General features: G+C 43.3%; 1 protein-coding gene across 1 annotated transcript in view; it reads right to left on the reverse strand.

The window, feature by feature from the left end:
* The window catches only part of ZNF19 (zinc finger protein 19), a 12,762-nt gene extending 4,952 nt beyond the window's left edge, over positions 1-7,810 (reverse strand). Inside the window, exons 1-4 of the mRNA XM_029925218.1 lie at positions 7,744-7,810; positions 5,698-5,762; positions 1,421-1,547; positions 767-880 (exon numbers count right to left, since the gene is read on the reverse strand). Coding sequence (XP_029781078.1) covers positions 767-880; positions 1,421-1,547; positions 5,698-5,721 — 265 coding nt within the window. The 5' untranslated portion in view covers positions 5,722-5,762; positions 7,744-7,810. The remainder of the gene's footprint in view (positions 1-766; positions 881-1,420; positions 1,548-5,697; positions 5,763-7,743) is intronic.
* Positions 7,811-20,126: the final 12,316 nt, after the last annotated feature.

Raw genomic sequence — 20,126 nt, forward strand, 5'->3', positions numbered from 1 at the left:
CCCCCCCCCCCCCCCCCCCCCGGTCTAAAACTTCTTAAATGAAGCTTGGCACCCAGCAAGGGTCGAACACTGCCCCAGAACAAATCCATCCTGTCCAAAGAAGGACTACTGAAATGGGAAATGCTGAAACTCAGGAAAGGGAAATGGATTCAAAAATTGCATGAAATGCTTAAGAGGAATTTGTTAACTTGATAAGAGTTAAAATTAAAGGTAAAAGTGTCACATATTACCTACTAAGAGAAATCACCCATTTTATTTAAATTCTTCCCAACATGGTTCATTTTAAAATACACTGCTCTCCATGATTTGGCAATTGTAGAAAGTGCCGCTATGAACATTGGGGTACATGTGCCCTTATGCATCAGCACTTTTGTATCCTTTGGGCAAATCCCTAGCAGTGCTATTGCAAATAAGTCAGGCAGAGAAGGACAGATACCATATGTTTGCACATATGCAACCTAACAGGTTAGGAGAAACCTAACAGAGGACCATGGGGAGAGGAAGGGGGAAAGAGAGCTGGGGAGAGTGAGGGACACAGGTCGAGAAAGACTACTGAATACTGAAAACGAACCATGGACTGAAGGGGAAGGGGGAGACAGGGGAGGGGATGATGGTCATAGTGGGGGGCACTTGTGGAGGAGAAGCACTGGGGGTATTATGGAAACCAATTTGAAAATAAACTATTCAAATGAATAAATAAATAAATAAATAAAATACACTGCTCTCTCAAGCTATATAGATGCCTGCTTTAACCTGTGTCACTTACCTTTGTAGATGTCTTTGGTCCTCTCTGCAGACAGGTTAACCTGTGCCTCTAGGCCCCAAGGCAAACTGCCCGCCTCCAGAAGTGAGATCAGGGCAGGTCTGGGAACCGAGTATCCTGAAAAGGGGAGAAAGTGGTACCTTTCAGCCATGGGTCTGCTGTGTCAACAGAAGGAAAACCCCAAGATCCTCCACAAGAGTAAGATACACAGAAGAGGACTCGGGATTGGGGAAAGCCAAGATTCTTATCAAGAAGAAACTGGGCATTTGTGGCCCCTTCCTACTAAAGAGTAGGTAAGTAAGTGAGATCCTACAAGACATATGCAAACACGGGGAAGGGGTCACACCCTTCCCTAGACAAGCTAAGAATTTAACCGTGGCAATGAAAACTGCACATTCCTTACTGTGGAGAGTCGCTTAGAGAACAGGATGTACTCTTACCACGGGACAGCAATTCCATACACGGGGACCAAACTGACCCAAGATCTCTCCCTACCCACCAACCGTTGAAGTGGGTCAGTCCCAGCCCTGGAGGCACACAGTGGAGGACACCAAGACAACCACTCCCTCCCCACACTGCACACCCAGCTTATTAGGAGAAAACAAGGAAGGAAACAGGAAAGCACAGATCTGAGTCCCAGGAGGAAAGCAGCCTTACCCAGGGATGTCAAGTTCCCATAATTCTCCAGCATCACACTTCTGTACAGGGCCTTCTGTCCAGAACAAAGACCAGCCCATTCTGTCTGGGTGAAGTAGACAGCCACATCCTCAAAGGTCACCAGCTCCTAAAACAAGAAGTTCTTGCTGGCCCAGAGCCAATTCTCTGACTCAGGGCCAGAGTGCAGGGGACAAGGTACAGTATGAGGGAGGGGTCCTACTAGAGATGGCTAATGAGAAGAAGTGAAAGAACTATAGATGTTAGACCATTAAATGACGTTCTACAACCAAAAAGCTGAAACTTCTCTAACAGAAGAGCTTCCAGTAGGACATAAAATGTACTATATTATCAAACATGGTAACATTTCAAAAACCTTAGAAAGTCTCCCATCAATTGAACTTCCTAAAGCAGTTTCTTTGGTTTTGTAATGACTTTTAATCTTATTGTTACACCTACGAAAGGGCATTAGCTTCGATCAATCGAGAAACCCACTCACAGGTGGCATGTAAGACCTGTTCCCCCTTCACGGCCTCTTGCCCAGCGAAGCCATGTGTTCCCAGGAGTGCCCGTTCTGCCCCAGCCCCCAAGCCTGCATTAACTAGAACAGGATCATGGTTGCTCTGAGGACCCAATCTCATCTATGCCCCCTCTGTGCTTAAAGAACTGTCCTGCCTGTGCTTCCCAGCAGAGGAAGCTTAGTGCTGCCTGGAGCAGTCTGCTCTGACATTCCCTGGGAGAACATGCTTCCAGAATCAAATTGCTGCTGGGCAGCTCTTTTAGCTGCTTTTCTTTTTACCTCCAAGACAATCTATAATAGCTTCTACCAACCAAGTCTCATGAGTTTCCAACAGCCCCTGTTGCTCTTCTCTGATGGCCCTGAGGCTCTACCTTCCCAGACAAGTTCTAGCATTTGGTTTAGATCCTCTCTATACTCCATAGACTTTGGTACCAAACTGGTTACCTAAACATGCAAAGAATCTTCCCACCTCCTTATGCCTCAACTGATTTTGCGGGTCCCCACCTTCCACTAGCTCCAGCACTGCCTCAGACTCCCTGGTGACCTAACACCAACTACACCAAATCTATCTTCCAGTCAAAACTGGCTCCTCTTCTAAATCATATAAACTAATTGGCACAGTGAGCAATTTTGTTTCCCTACCTCAGTTAATATATTGTATCAATTTTAGCCCAGACTCCTACACTAGAAACTTGAGATTTCACCAAGACTAACTTCCCTAATCACTGCTCATTTTTTTTCTTTTATAGTTTATTGTCAAGTTGGTTTCCAAATAACACCCAGTGCTCATCCTCACAAGTGCCCTCCTTCACGCCCATCACCCCCCTTATCCTTCCCCCTCCCCCATCAGCCCTGTTTGTTCTCAGTATTCAAGAGTCTCTCATGGTTTGTGCCTCCCTCCCTCTCCCCAACTACTCTCCCCCTCCCCTCTCCCCATGGTCCTCGGTTAAGTTCCTCCTGTTCCGCTTATGAGTGAAAACTTACGGTATCTGCCCTTCTCTACCTGATGTATTTCACTTAGCATGACACCTTTGAGTTCCATACACATTGCTACAAATGGCCAGATTTCATTCTTTCTCATTGCCATGTAGTACTCCATTGTATATACAAACCACATCTTCTTGATCCATTCATCAGTTGATGGACATTTAGTCTCTTGCCATGACTTGGCTATTACTGAAAAGTGCTGCTATGAACATTGGGGTACATGTGCCCCTATGCATCAGCACTTCTGTATCCCTTGAGTAAATCCCTTGCAGAATCACTGCTCATTTTTAGCCTGCAGTTGGTAATCAGATCCTGCCAGTTTCACTGCCTAAATATTTCTACACAATCAGTACACCAGTTCAATGGCTGGGGACACTTAAACAGCTTCAACTCCAGGCTGTCCTGCTCTGAATCCATCCTCTACCAGCACACACGATCATCAATTTAAAATGACAACCTGAGGGCACCTGGGTGGCTCAGACGGTTAAGCATATGACTTGGGCTCAGGTCATGATCTCACAGTTCTTGAGTTCGAGCTCCGTGTTGGACTCTGTGCTGACAGCTCACCGCCTGGAGCCTGCTTCAGATTCTGTGTCTCCCTCTCTCTCTGCCCCTCCATGGCTTGCACTCTGTCTCTCTCTCTCTCAAAAATAAATAAACATTATTATTTTTTTTTAATGACAATCCAGGGTGCCAGAGTGGCTCAGTCAGTTAAGCATCCAACTCTTGATTTCAGGTCAGGTCATGATCTCAGTTCATGAGTTGGAGCCTCACATCGGGCTCTGCTTGTACAGTACAGAGCCTGTTTGAGATTACTCTCTCTCTCTTTCCTCCTCAATATGTGCTCTCTCTCTCTGTCTCAAAACTACATGAACTTAAAAAAATTTTTTAAATGATAATCTGACCCAGTCAACTCAATGACTTAATGAATCACCATTAACTATAACAGTGGTTCTCAAAGCATGGTCCCCGGAGCAGCAGCAGCATCAACTGAAAACTTTTTAGAAAGCAAAGTGACAGGTCCCACTTGAGAGGAATTTCTGCTTCAATGAGCCCTCCAGGTGATTCTGGAACACACTAAAATTTCAGAACCCTGGACTGGAGGAATAAATTCAAGCTCAGGAAACTGAACTGCATCCGGTGACAAGCAGACAGTGAGAGGGAGGCACAAGACTATTCACAGAGAAACTAACTAGAATGCTCCGCCAACAAAATCCCAGAGGAGGAATGGCAAACCCTGAATGATGGAAATACAAAATATGGGACAAGTGGAAGAGACCAGCAGGCAGGAGTAGCTGGACTTGGTGCCTCTCTAGAAGTGGTATCAAGGGAGAACAGGGTCAACAACTGCCCAGCAATCCGGAAACTGAATGGTCAGGACTGTGGTATGATGGTACCAGTGACTCACCTGTACTTACAGAAGATCAGAAGAGAGTGGAAGCTCTATTGATAGTTTTTTGAGGAGCCTCCAGTTTTCCAGAGCGGCTGCACCAGTTTACATTCCTACCAACAGTGTAGGAGCATTTGTAGCCATTTGTAGCAAAGTGGATGGACCTCGAAGGTGTCATGCTAAGCAAAATAAGTCAGGCGGAGAAGGATAGATACCATGTTTGCACTCATAGGTCTAACAGGAGAGACCTGGCAGGGTACCATGGGGAGAGGAAGGGGGAAAGAGAGCTGGGGAGAGGGAGGGACACAGATCATGGAAGACTATTGAATACTGAAAATATTGAATACTTCAGTGGACTGAAGGGGGAGGGGGAGGGGGGGGTGATGGTCATGGAGGGAGGCACTTGTGGGGAAAAGCACTGGGTGTTATATGGAAACCAATTTGACAATAAACTATTAAAAAAAAAGAAGAGAGTGGAAGCTATAGGGAAGATACTGTACTGATTAAAGTCAGGGAGAGAGACCTGCCAGATGTCAGAAATCCAAGACTGGGATTTGGGATATGGTTCATGGATGCTAAGTCATTGGATAAGTAAGACCCAGGATGAGGAAATGGTAAAGCAACACAGAGCAACTCACCAGTCCAAAATTGAACTACAACTCAAGAAATGAATTTCCTGGTTCCACAAATGTAAGGTACTTAATGTTCACTTTACAGATGAAGTCCATTAAGATACAAAAAGTTTAAGAGATTGACTCAAGACCACTGAGGCCCGATGGGATCCCTAAATTCAGGTGGCCTGCCCTAAAGCCAATTTGACCTAGTGCATATTTCCATATCATAGTCTGCTGCCTCATCTTAGTCAGCAGCACTGAGCTTAAGGAGGATATATTTTCCTGAATATGAAGCCCCAACTTCTTTCTTTAGAAGGACAGATGATACAGACCCCCTTTTCTTATCTTCCTCTTACTGGCCCTCTTCTCCCCCCTCCCAAGAATCGTGCAATTCACTGATCTCAATCACTCCCACCAACAATGGATACTTCTACCACCAACCCAAGTCCCTCATTCTCACAGACCCCTCCCTGGGGGTCCCTACAGAACCTGGGGGCCCTCCAGTTCAACAGAGATCCTTGGAGTACAGGAGGCTGTACTTCTGATTCCCTGGACACTCCAGGGAATTCTCCAGCCAATGCTTGTAGGGCTTCTGGCTGCTCAGCCCCTCACCATCAACTTTCTCCCCAACATTCAGCCCTACTAGAGAGAATCAAGAGGTGCCTTCCTGCTGATTTGGGTCTAAGAGTCTTGCCAGAATTATCCCTCTCATAACCCATTCCTTCAAATTAGATCTCTTAAAGGCTGACCTGAGGGAGTCACAGCTCACCTGGTGCCAGGCATTCAGGGGCATGGCTGCCGTCACCTGGGCTCCCTCTCGGTGCAGGGCAGAGGCTGAGGGAAGAAGCAAAGAGAACCAGGAGTGAGCATGGCCCAGTGAAAGCTCTCCTTTAAACCAACAAACCTGCTGCCAGTCACAACAGCAGCCATCATTTACTGAAAACCCACTGGGTAAGTGGCATATATTTCTTCTTTCAATCCACACCATGCAATGAAGTTTGAATGCTGAGGAAACAGATTTTGAAAGAGTAAGTAACTTGCCCTCGGGCACCAGAGCCCATACCATCAAGCAATGCTGCCTGTCCTGGGTAAGACAGGAGTACATGGGGAAAAGAAGTACACACAAGCAAAAAACAAAACAAAACAAAAAAATCCAAACAAAACAAACAACTAAAACAAAACCTAACAAGAGGAAAAGGAAACCCAGACCTTTATTTTTAAAATAAACATATACTGAGAAACATAAAAAGTTAAAATAGAAATAAGTTTTGGGATATAAAATACATATCCCTTTATTCAGTCTCCACTATAATCCTCTGAATTTTTCTTCCCAAATGAGAAAACAAGGCTAAGAGAATAATATTCTCTACCAAGGTCACAAGGCGGTGGATGAATGAATCTGAATTCTAAGCCAGATCTGTCACAATTCCAAAGGCCATGTTTTCAGTAACTACATTAAATCACTTCCAATCATCATCCCGACAGGATTTCTTTTGAAACATCATAATAAAGTGAATCTAAAGTTAATATGGAAGGATAAAGTTGCCATGAAAATTCAGAAAAAGAATCAAAGGGGAAGTCTTCCTTCTCTTGGACCTCGGGGCAGGCCGCTTTTTGCTCATCACTCCGTTCTAAGACCCAGCGATGACGGAAACTGATTAGCAAAGGACCCTGAAAGGCCACCTCAACATGCCAAAATGTCTGGGTTATTTTAATTATATCATCCCCTACAGACACTGTATTCTTGCTAAGCAGTCATATTTTGCCCAAAAGCCAGCATCTTCCCTAACTTCACTGCATGCCGTCATTTCCCGCTGGCCTATTACGTCACCCTTCTCCTTGGTTTGGCCATTCTGGCCTTCTTTCCGTTCCCTCTAGATTCTAACTCAGGATATTCATCCCTCCTGTTGTCTCTCTATGAACTACTCTGCTCCAACCTTAGGATCTTTTCAATGGATACTCTCCAGCAGCCTGATCCTTCTTCACCCAGATAATGCCAGGTCAGCTCCCCATGTTAAACACTCCACTCCTACTTTGTTCACGTCCCTGTATACTACGTCTCCCAGTGTGAGATTATACACTTGCACTTGGTGTTTTCTTCACTCAACATTTATAGTATACTTCATTCATTCCAGGCCAAGTGTGAGATACTGCGGAGACGGAAAAAAGGGTGTAACCCTTTTGTCATGGAGCTCAGGCTAAAGGAAAGGCACATATTAATCAAAGATGCCCCATAAATAAGATCACAACTGTGATTACTGCCCAGGGGATCTATCGTAGATGGGAACATTTAGGAATAGGAATGAGTTAAGTTAAAAAAGCATGTTCTGGAGGTGAAAAGCCAGGAAGGCCGTAGCAGAGCCTACGAGAGTGTGCTGCAACACGAGGGGGTAGAAGTTGCAGAAGAGGACGCCATGCGGGGACCTGTGCACGTTAAGGAGTTAGTCTTGGACTGAAAGGCAACAAGCCGCAGCTACTGGGTTACAAACAGGTAGAGTGAACCGGTCAGATTTAATGACTATGTGACTTTCCCACTAAACTGAAAGCGCCCAGAAGGCGGAGCCCACGCTGGTCTCCTTTACGGCTAGCTGCACCCCGGGAACCCCGCGCCGCAGCTGGCGTTCAGCCGCTAAGTCGGCAGTGGCCGGCCCAGAGAGCTGGGCTCTGCGGCTGCGCCGGGCGGACGGGGCGTCTTCTCCATCCACAGCCTCCGCCGCCCTCCTCGACGGCCTCAGGGACCAAGGCCTCAGATTTCCCCAGCGCTGAGGGGCGCGCCGCCAGCAGAGACCACCTGGTGACCGAAACCCCCACTCACCTCCGAAAAGGCGCAAAGTGCGGCGTGACCGGAAGCGCGTCACTGAGCGGGCCGCGGCGCCACGCCTCACGTGCTTCCTCTCTAGGAAGCCAGAGTGCGCCGCCGCTCAGTGGTTCTCGGGCGGGGCGGGGACGCGGTCCCGGGAGAGGCAGCCGATTGGATTGGTCTTTTTCCAGATCTTGAACCGGAATTTAGCATTTCCTTCATGTATGTGTTGGCGACAAACCCCAGTACCATCAGCAGTACCTGTGCCTTTGTCACCAGTAGAAATCACAGATGTTTTCACATTACATCACAGTTGATGCAGATACCTCAATATACAAGCTATTCTCTTCCCTAATTTGAAATAATCATCGTTATTAGGCCTCACTTTTAGATCTTGTCATTTGATTTCATCACAGTGGTAAAGACACATGTATATTAATTATCACAGGTTTATTTTTTAAGCCATTTAATTGTATTTTAGTATAACAAGTTTCAGAATGGTCCACAAATGTCAACTCACTGCCAAATAGGTAGTAAGGCAAAAAACAAAACAAAAAACCTGTCCTTAAGGGTAAAGATCCAGTCACGTTAGAAAGACCAGGACTGTGAAGAAGGAATACTATTGTAGAACTATTTAAGAAGTGAAAACAGTGGAAATTTTTAAGACGACTGAATACATGAAGGAGAGGAAGCAATCGATAATAGCCATAATGTTTGTGGGACCTGATAGATGAAGGTGTCATTAACTGAGATTCAGTTAATTCAGGAAGAGGAGCTGGTTCCAGGCAGGAAGATTACAGAATTTGGTTGTATAAATACTGAATACACATACACATACACACTTGGCTTTATTAAAATGTAATTCACATCCCACACTAATTCATTTAAAGCACAAAGCTCACAATTTAATAGTTTTTGGGGATCAGACAACCGATGGTCCCAAAGGACCCAGACGGTCCGAAGACCCAGACAGACAGACGCACACAGAAGGACAAGAAAATGAGTGCACGCACCAGCTGGCGATTAGGCCCAACGTGTCGGGGTCCCAGGAGCTTTGAAGGGGGGGATTCCCGGCCAATGCACCATTATGTTGTACCCAGATTTTAATATCACCCCCAAAATCCAGAGACCGCCAGGGAGGCCGAAGCACGCATGCAAAAGCAAACGGCTTTATTACAAATTTAGGCCCGGCCAGCCTAAACTCGGGCTCACAGACTTCAACAACACACTGGATCCACGGGGAGTGAGCCCCGAACAAGGTGGGGCAGGGCCTTTTATGAGTTTGGGAAGGGGAGTTACAGGAAATTGTGACACAGGTGCAGGGGTCCAATCAATACAGCATCACATCATTGACAGTAACTTTAACCAATTACAGAGTGGACCCAGAACCCTCAGGTAGGCCGTGACTAGGACCCTCAGGTTGGGCGTGACTAGTCTTAACCTCCATCTTCAGGCCCGCCCTCAGAAATGTTAATGGTGTTAACTGGCCTTCAAGGTCAGAGGGGAAACCGGAATCAGACCTGCATCCTTACAGGTATATTCATAGAATTGTGCAACCATCACCACAATCATTTTTAGAACATTTTCATCATTCCCATAAAGAAACTCCATGACCATCAGCACTAGCATTCACTTTCCATTTTCCCTGTGATAGGCAGAATAATGTTCCCCTCAGGGGCACCTGGGTGGCCTGGTATGTTAGGTTACAAGACAAAGAAGCATTAAGGTTACAGATAGAATTAAGATTACTTATCAGCTGATTTTAAAATAAGAGTATCTCGGGACACCTGGGTGCTCAGTGGGTTAAGTGTCCCTCTCTTGGTTTTGATTTAGGTCATGATCTCATGGTTGGTGAGTTCGAGCCCCACATCAGACTCTGTGCTGACATCATGGAACCTGCTTAGGATTCTCTCTCTCCCTCTTTCTCTGCTCCTCGTCATCTCCCACATGTACTCATTCTTATTGTCTCTCAAAATAAATAAGCATTAACAAATAAATAAAAAAAGATTATCCTGGATTATCCAGATGCACCCAGTGTGATCTTAAGAGTCCTTAACAGTGGATAAGGTCACTGGCAGAGAGAACCACAGAGAGGACAGTGAATGAGAGAAACTTGTCCATCATTGCTGGCTTTGAAGCTAGAGGAAAAGAGCCATGAATCAAGAAAAGTGGATGATCTCCAGAAACTGCAAAAGGCAAGAAAATAAAGTCTCTCCTGGGGTGCGTGGGTGGCTTAGTCAGTTAAGCACCCAGCTCTTGGTTTCAGCTCAGGTCATGATCTCATGATTTATGAGTTAGAGCCCCACGCCGGGCTCTTGTTGGGCTCCACATCGACAGTGCAGAGCCTCCTTGGAGTTCTCTCTCTTCCTCTCTCCCTTTTTTCCTCTAAAAATAAATAAACTTTAAAACAAAGAAAAGAAAATCTCTTCTTAGCCAATACTTTGAATTTAGCCCTGTGAAATCCATTTTGGACTTCTGATTTCTAGAACTATAAGATAAACTAATAAATAAATAGAATAAATGTGTATTGTTTTAAGTTACTGTTCATGTTAATTTGTTACAGTAGCAACACAAGATCAACACAACCCCAATGTGAGGCCTTCCTCCATTCCTAGACAATCACTAATCTACTTTCTGACTCTACAGACTCATCTATTCTGGGCATTTACATCATATAAGTATCCATTATATCTCTACATAAAACAAATAAAAAGTCTTTATCGTTGATAAGTTTATTCGTCTTTAGAGTAATGGAAACCTATATGTTTGTTCAGTGGCAAGACTTGGGAAGAGCTGGATTCTTCTGCTTGGGGGAGGGGGTCATTATACTTTTAATTACACAAACTCTCAACAACAACAACAAAACAATAACCCAGTGAGGAGAAGTATTTCAATGATCTCTGGCAAATTGCCACCACAGGGAAGCAGTGTGATTTCAGTTGTATTTTGAAGTGCTTTGGACAAACCACATACTGTGCCACCTTTCAACCTGGCCATAATGAGCATTAGCAGATGCCTTCTAACAAGACTTGAACTTAGGTGCTTATTTCTCCATGATATTTTATTGATTTTTATGCAAGTCTTTTTTTTTTTTCAAATCACTTAGTAATTATATCAAGACTAGTCTAGCAGGTGAATGGCAGGTGAACAAGCGCTGTCACCTCCTGGGTGACATACTCCTGGGGGAGAACCAGCAGTTCAACAGTGTTGCTTATTTCCCACATAGTCACGTTTTGTGAATCCGAGTGCATACTACTCTGTTCTCTTGATATTTAGAGAGAAATCCTGTAGAATTTTGCAATATGGGTTACCCTGACCAAGACTTTAATCCAATGTCCTTATGACCTTTTGAATGGGGAAAAGCTAGCCATCCTGAAATCCTCTTTTTGCCTAAGTGGTCAGTGAGTAATCTCTACTCCCAGTCATCTAGATAGTCTCCTGGTGAGTCTTCAGGGTTAATAAATAGCTAATTGGTGCAGGTCTATTGTACCATCTACAAAAAAATGTATACTCATACCCATGTCTATTGTGGTATCTACCATCAAACATAATTATCTTAAGGCCTCAGCCACTCCTCAGATTCCACTGGGGGCCACCTTCTCCCCTGGTCACCTCAGGGCCTGAATACCCAGCTCTCCCTCTAACTCCTTTGTTATCTCTCTTTAACTCTGACTAACAGCACTGTAAGATCAGGGGGCCCGGGTTATAGTGTATGATCGTGGCACATGTGCTGTTATTCCTGACTTTAAAGTGGTGGGGAAATATCAGCTTCCCTCCCAGCTCTCTGAAAAGCCTAGGGCTGAAGTTCCAGTGGGACTTCAGTTTCACACACAAAGTCACTGTTGCCTTGGCTACCCAAAAACATATGGCTAAACTCAAAGTTTGGCTGTAGTGGCTACAATGACAGAGGATGTGATGTGGATTATTTCTTTGCAGCTGAAAACATATTGAATAGTGATGGAAAGAAAGCCTTCCTTCCAAGATTGGGCACCAAGCAGGTACGTTTGCCCTTACCAATACTATTCAACACCATACTGGGAGTCCTAACAAGTGCAAGAACGCCAGAAAAAGAAATAAAGGGAATACAGATTGGAAAGGAAGAAATAAAACTGCTACTATTTATAAGAGGAAACAACTACCTACATAGAAAATCCCAAAGAATCTACACAATCTCCTAAAACAAACAAGTGAGTTTAGAAAGGTCACAGAATCAAAGGTAAGGTACAAAAAAGAAAAATACAATTGTTGGAAACTGAAATTTCTGAAAATAAAATTCCCTACAATACATTTGTAATAAATTTTCAAAAATAGTACCATTTGCAATACCACAAAAATATCATGAAATATTTAGGTATAAACCTAACAAAACATGTCTGAAATATGCATGCTTAAAACTACAAAATATTGACAAATGAAAGAACACCTAATAAACAGAGAGACACAGTGTTCATTGACTGAATAACTCAATATTGTTGTCAATTCTCTCCAATTGACCTATATATTCAAAGCTATCCAATCAAAATCCCAGCAAGACCTTTTGTAGAAATCAAAAAAAATGATTCAACCATATGTCAATCATACAATAAAGCTTAAAAAGAAAAAAAAAAGCAGTGGGGAAAGGAGGGCAATGCAGTGTAATGGCTAAAGCACGCGCTCTAAAGTCAGACCGCCTGGGTTTGAATCTCTGCTCTTCCGCTTATTGCACTCACTGCTCTTCAACTTCCTAACTGAAACAAGGTAACAGTATCTACTTCAAAGGCTGCTGGGAGGATTGAGTTAATGTGAAATACCTAGCATAGTAAAGCACGGAAAATGTTACTGGTTATTAGCATGTATTAAAGAACAGTTATAACAAATAAAAGGCTAATATTTTGCAACCACTAGAACAAATGTTGACTCAAGTAACTGGGACCATTTCTTTGCCTAAATCATTTTTGGTGTCTGCAGAATTACAAGTCCATTATTACTAAAAGATGATCTCCCAGTGTCTTCCCCACTTGGATGGACTGCTGTCCATCTGGTAAAGCTGTCTTCTCAGGACAAGATTTCAGATGGCAAGTTAAGTCTGGAATTGAGAACTGTCGGGACAAGTAGATGATAGCACACAAGAGGCATGGGAGGGAACAAGGCACAGACTGGCATGCATCCAAAGAGGACTGGCTCCTTATTTTTGCTAAAACATACCCTTAGGATCTCTCTAGATGGGTGGAGACTGGGGGCAGGCGAGAGTGCAAGAGTGTTACAAATACTATCTAGTGGGTAGAGTCAGTGGGTAAATTAAACATCCTACAGTGCAGAGGTCAAGCCAACAAAAAACTATCAGGTTCTAAATGCTGATAGTGTCAAGTTTGAGGAACCCTGCTTTAGATGGATAACCCAGGCCATTTCTTTGGTTATAAGATCATGGCAGACATGCTAGTCCAGGCATTATAAGGACAAATGTCAAGCTTTTGCATGCAAATATAGGAGTAATAAAACTCTTCATATAGATTTTGTTGACCAACAAATTTAGGAATGCCACGGAGCAAATACTGAAAATGTTTTAAGTAGGATATACAATCTGGGCAAAAGGCAGGGCTAATAATTTGTAAATGTCAGTAAGAAATTATAAGTTACAGGGGTACCTGGGCTCAGTCAGTTAAGCGTCTGACTCTTGATTTAGCTCAGGTCATTATCTCATGGTTCATAAGTTCGAGCTCTGCATCGGGCTCCACACTGACAGCATGGGGCCTGCTTGGGATTCTCTCTCTCTTCCTCTCTCTCTGCCACTCCCCCACTATGTCTCTCTCTCTCTCTCTCTCTCTCTCTCTCTCTCTCTCTCTCTCTCTCAAAGTAAATAAATAAACATTAAAAAATTATAAATTACATGGAGCGCCTGGGTGGCTAAGTAGGTTGAGCGTCTGGCTTCAGCTCAGGTCATGATCTCATGGTTCATGAGTTCAAGCCCATCAGGCTCTGTGCTGACAGCTAGCTCAGAGCGTGGAGACTGTCTTCAGATTCTGTGTTTCCCTCTCTTTCTGACCCTCCCCTGCTCACACTGTATGTGTGTGTCTCTCTCTCTCTCAAAAATAAATTAAAAACATTAAAAAATTTTTAATTATAAATTACCAATATTTATTCAAGAAGAAATAGCCAGTGTAACTGGATCAATGCCACAGAAAGAACTGAAAAAGTAGTAACGATCTCTTCTCCTCTATACTACCCCCAACAAAACCAACTGGCCCACCCAGCTTTATTAGGTGGGCTTTTTTTCTTCCAGATTTCCAAGAAACAGATAACTGCTAGGCTTCTGAAACTGCTCGAGAGCACAGGAAAAGATCAGCCTCTTAGCTATTTCTAGCAATCCTGTATAAGTCCATTCCCAAATCTGGAGAAAGATGGAAAAAATCACAGGGTAATCACACTTAAGAATATAGATGACAATATTCTTTAAAAAATTTTTTAAACATTTTTATTCATTTTTTGAGAGACAGAGAGAGACTGTGAGCAGGGGAGGGGCAGTGAGAGAGGGAGACACAGAATCCGAAGCAGGCTCCAGGCTCTGAGCTGTCAGCACAGAGCCCAATGTGGGGCTCAAACCCCTGAACCATGAGATCATGACCTGAGCCAAAGTCAGATGCATAACTGACTGAGCCACCCAGGTGCCCCAGATGACAATATTCTAAATATATTAACAAATACTATCCAGCAAGACACACAAAAAATCTGTAATCCCGTATCCAACTAAGATTATGAGAACATAACTAAATATTAGGAAAACATTAGTATAATTAACTATAGAGAGGTCAAAAAAGAAACATCTTGAAAAGATCTAAAATAAGATTAAAAATTCAGCATCCACTTGTTAGAAACTGGGTAGGAAATAAATAAAGCTTTCTATTTAATACATGCATCTTCCCTACAGAATATTGATAGAGCTTCAATTTTATAATAACTTGAAATTTTCATTACAGCTTAAATTGCTACAACTTCCAACCATTTGGGATACATGAGTGTTAACCCAGCTTTACCAAGGGTAAATGGTATTCCCACATTCATAGTACTTAAGTGTTTGCCTCTGTACAAACTATCAGAATCACAGCTACAGTGTTTCCAACACGTCTCACATATGAAAGTTTTTTCATAGCATGGATCAGTGATGCCAAATCAAGTTTATGTTAACTCTGAAGGCTTTGAAACATGTGAGACATTGAAACGCTCAATATCACTATGAAAGAAAACTCCAAACTACTTAAGCAAAAAACTGAAATTTATTGATTCATGTCACTGAAAAACCCAGAGGTAGATTTGCCTCTCTCCATTTCTTTTTTATCTGCAGGGCTGGCTTTCTTCTCAGCCTTCATGATGGATCAAGGCTTACATCTGAATCCAGGAGAAAAAAATGTCACTTCCTGGTAGGTTTTGCACCTGACTGGATGGACCTGGTCACCTGAACCTATCATTGTGTCAGGGGGAAGGAACAGTGTGAGTGCGCTAGACTAGACCACAAGTTCTACCTTGCAGGGAGGAACAGAGCCCCACCTAGACCACATCAATTGTTGAGTGAGAGCAGAGTGGCTTTCCAAAAAAGGAGGGCAGTAATCACCATGAAAAGGGGGTAAAAATGCAAGAAGGCCAAAGGAATGAAGGTCCAGGACCGGTTTGTCCCTAGGCTGGGCATACTCACGGAGATGTAGCTGGAAAGAAGTCCTAAAGGTTTTCCCACACTTGAGACACTCATATGGTTTCTCTCCACTGTGGATTCTCTGATGCTGACTTAATGTTGACTTAACAGTGCAAGCTTTTCCACACTCATTACACTCATAAGGTTTCTCCCCAGTGTGGATTCTCTGATGTATAACCTACTCAGAACTACTGGAGAAGCCATTTCCACACTCCTTGCAGAAATAAGAAATTCTCTGTAGATTAGCACTATTATCGAAGGCTCACCCACACTCCTCACATGGGTAGGGTTTCTGCCCATGTGGATTCTCTGGTGTCTAGCATAGTAAGAAAAAAAGCTGACGCATCTCCCACACTCCTCACATCTGAAGGGTTTCCTTGCATAGAAGATTCTCTCATCCTTTCTTTTAATATTTTTCATGGCGAGGATTTCCTGGTGTTTCTCCAGTTCATGTGTTTCTGGAAAGTCACTTTCCCAAGAAACATTCTGTAGCAGCCCACATGTATCATCACATTTCTTTATTCAGAAATACGGTGTTGATGTGGACTCACTGTCAATGTTGGTCTTAGCATCTGACAGGAGAAATGGAAGACACATGCCACCTGAGAATGATACCAGAAACAACTGAGCACTGAAATTGTAGGGCCTTTCGAGATTACTATTCCAACCTCCGTGTAGCCTGCCAGAAATATAAACCTACTAAACTGGAAGAGCTAAATATGACAGAGGCAGAAAATAGAAGCTGTGGAACAGGAAATGAGATTTTGAACCCAGGTCACTACACTTTCCAACACTGAGGACTATTTCCTAAGCTTCTCCAGACCACCATGTCCCTACTAACTTGCGACGTCACGGTACTTAAATGCTTGAAAATGCTCATGGATGAGGAAGAACAAGAGACAACACCTGCTGGGCTACAAGAATTGAGTACACACCATCTAACAGTTAGAAATGGCTGTGTGTTTGCTGTTGTTGGACTCAAAAAGTGTCTGCTCAACTACTTGGAAAGGGGAGAGCGCAGTTTGCTGTGAGGCCCAGGAGACTGCACAGTCCTGCCATTTCATACTGAGGAACAGGAAAATCTCAGGTGAGAAACAAACAACAATAACAGACTGTCCAGTGGTATCTGTATTTCCAAAGATTGGATGATGACCTTTTAATTACGTTTGTTAAAACTCAATCCATTTTTTTAAAACTCTCAGTTAAATTTCATATTCAAGTGTTGATCTTTATCAATCTGTACTCTTGTTAATTAAACATTTGTATGCTAAAAGAAAGTATTAGCATTTATGCCTTTTGCACAATACAATTATGTGCAGAATGCCTGTTTATCTTTCCTTTTCTTTACAAATTAGCTGCTCTTGATCTTAAACCACTAGAACATAAGCTTCAGGAGAGCAAGGACCTTATTTTCTTTCCTGCTGTATCCTAAGTGTCTTGAGCAACTCTTGGCACATAGTAGATACTAACTAAATATGATAAATGATAGAATAATTACTCTGTATACACAGGCATACAACTTATATACTGAATAAATATTATGGGTCAAAAAGAACTAGATTCATGTTATAATGGCTGATCTATTTGTTTTAGTTAATAATTCCCTTTAAAATATGTTTTCTAAGTTTATTTTTATTTTGAGAGGGAGAGTGAGTGGGGAAGGGCAGAAAGAGAGTGAGAGCGAGAATCCCGAGCAGGCTCCAGGCTGTCAGCACTGAGCCCGAGGCAAGGCTCAGACTCACAAACCATGAGATCATGACCTGAGCCCAAACCAGGAGTCATATGCTTAACTGACTGAGCCCTCCAGGTGCCCTGAGAAGTGCTATTTTAATAGGGAGTGGGGGTTATCTACCAAGTTCTCCATGTGTGTGAATCAGGAGTGGGCTTCTTCGGAAGGGAAGTGCTGGGAAACAGGAGCAAGGAGACAGATGAAACTGTGAACAGAAAAATAATCTGAAACACAGCGACCAGAACAATGTGGAGCTTGAAAGTCAATTCTCATATATCTTTTATCTTGCTGTTTGGCAAACAGCCAGTGTCATAGGATCCCGATTAGATTAACAGATGACAAAGAAACCCTTCCTCCCTGATACCTTAGAACCCTAATAACATTCAACTGATCAGGTTCCCCACAGCGGTTCTTCCAGGCAATTGCCACTTTAGCCAAACCCCCATCTGCTCCCTAACCTAACTCTCCAGTCTCCATCACCTCTTCCTCGCTGGGAAAACCAAGTCTGCCTCAAAGGTGCTCCTCAGCCTTCCCACTCTCCACTCCCACACGGTGGCACCCATTTCCCACCTTCCCTTTAGGGCTGCACCTCCCCTCAGAGCCACTCTTCCCACACCCCTAGCGGAGCTCAGGAGGTACTTCCTCTCCTTTGTCCCCTTTCTCTTTTTCTTACTTTAGCTATTCAGGTCCACGGGAGGGTAGTTATCTTTCCCAGACTAGCTTTATTTTTCTTTTTAACTGAGAACCACTAGAGGGTCATGAAATAGATGTAGCAGATTGCAGGCAGAAATCTTCACTTTTTAAAGTGAAGGAGATCGGACTAGATTTAAATAGAGAATTACGTACGAGACAACCAGACATCAGAGCAAACAGGAAAGGAATACTCTGAATCTGAAACTTTGGTTTCGGTTACTTATAGAAGCATATGTATTGGGTTGTGAGTTCAATTTTATTTCTTACTGTAGGTTACCATAAAAATGTTTGTAAAACATTGTCTTAAATCTACTATTTACAGTCTTTCCTTTCATTCCTAAACCTCACAAGAGAAGGTGTTACCTCTCCATGGGCTTATGCTCCACTGCCCACCAGCTTCCTAGGAAATCTTCCTACCCTTAGCTTCCTTTTTTTAGAAGTTTGTTTATTTATTTTGAGAGATAGAATCCCAAGAATCTCCTCAGCCACTGAGATCATGACCTGAGCCGAAATCAAGAGTCAGGCACTTAACTGACTGACGGCGTCCCCCTCCCCCTTAGCTCCAATTTCACTCTTCTCCCTTCATTATGCTTCTAGTCTTTTATCTCTACTTCCTCCTCCCTCTCTCTTCAACCCTAAAAAAATCTTTAGATTCTCTTCCCTCCCCTCTTCTCTGTTTAGGGAACATTTCAACCCTATAGAGCAAGGGGTCTCAAGCTCAGCACTATTGACATTTGCGGCCAGATAATTCTTTGGTGTGCAGGGTTGTCCTGTGTAGTATAGGATGTTTGCAACATTCGTGATAAAGTAGCACCCCATCCCCAGTCTGCATGCGTGCGCGCGCGCGCACACGCGCACACACACACACACACACACACACACACACACACACACACACGGCTCCAGACATTGTCAAACATCCCCTGGGGGGCAAAAGTGGCCGGCCCCAGGTGGGAGCTGCGGATATTGAGGACTCCTACATATACAGAGTGATCATAAATTCTGGACACAGATGTATTTTTAATAGACTGAAGATGTCTTTGACACTATTATGTCTGCCTGCCTCTGCTTCTAGACTTTGACATCCTGTATGATCCCAGACTTGACTTTACCCTACAGAGTCGCATTCTCAAGAGGCTGCTGTACCCAGGGGCCTCTGCATTCCAAAACACCTCAGACTTCATAGGATAAGTCTAGTGTCGTTGTCACCATATAAGCCATCTTTATATCATGATTCCTTTATGTGTCCTCATTTCTATGTTTGCTGCTAAGCTTTATCGGTGCTGTGACACTCTCCACGGTCCTTTCTCTTCCCGCGTCACTCTATCGCTACACCTGTGTGGCCTCCATGCTTACTGACTGCAGTAAATAATGATGAAACAGGGCTTTATGGCTTAATTTCCCTCACAGTTCAATCAAATTACATACAATTTCCAGTTAGTATTTTTAAAACATAGCAATTATGGACTTATGTCACTGGTGGCAAGGTCACGATGGCAGGGCTCAGTACTCCTGCTCCACACTGTTTTGCCAGCTCTCTCATTTCCTATTCCCATGCAGTACGTTACCTAAGACAGGAGTCTGCCATACATGTGTTCTAGGCTTTCCAGACACGATGACCATGTTCATACACGGTTCAGCTAAGTAAGAGAGCTTAGGATATGCTCCGTAGCGGAGCAGGACTGTTCAAAAGAAATATCATGTGAGACGCCTGGTGTCTTACTCAGTTGAGCACCTGACTTCAGCTCAGGTCTTGATCTCATGGTTCATGAGTTCGAACCCCATTTCAAGATCCCGTGGGGCTCTGCACTGGCAGCACAAAGCCTGCTTCAGATACTGTCTTCCTCTCTCTGCCCCTCCCCAGCTCGTGTTCTCTTTCTCAAAGATACTTAAAAAAACCTTTTTATAAAGAAATATAATGTGAGCCATAAATGCAAGTTGCATTCTTAATTTTGGTTTTCTAGTAGCCACATTACAAAAGTAAAAAGAAAATGGTAAAATTAATTTTAATAATATATTTTATTTAGCCCAATATATCCAAAATTGTTTCCAATAAAGTCAACATAAAAATTATAAATGAGATCATTTATACTTTTTTTTTACTAAGTCTTCAAAGTCTGGTATTTTATACTTTTAGGACATTTCAATTTGAATTAGCCCCCCTTCAAGTGCTTAAGGGTTTACTAAGCACACATAACGAGTGACTACCATGTCTCAGCACAGAAGTCAACAAAAGGAAGTCCTACTTAGGCTTCCAGTCCTAAGCCTCATGTTCTTTTTCTTTTTAAAGTTCATTTATTGGGGGGTTGGGGG

The sequence above is a fragment of the Suricata suricatta genome, chromosome 16 (genome assembly GCF_006229205.1).
Source record: "Suricata suricatta isolate VVHF042 chromosome 16, meerkat_22Aug2017_6uvM2_HiC, whole genome shotgun sequence".
Lineage (NCBI taxonomy): Eukaryota > Metazoa > Chordata > Mammalia > Carnivora > Herpestidae > Suricata > Suricata suricatta.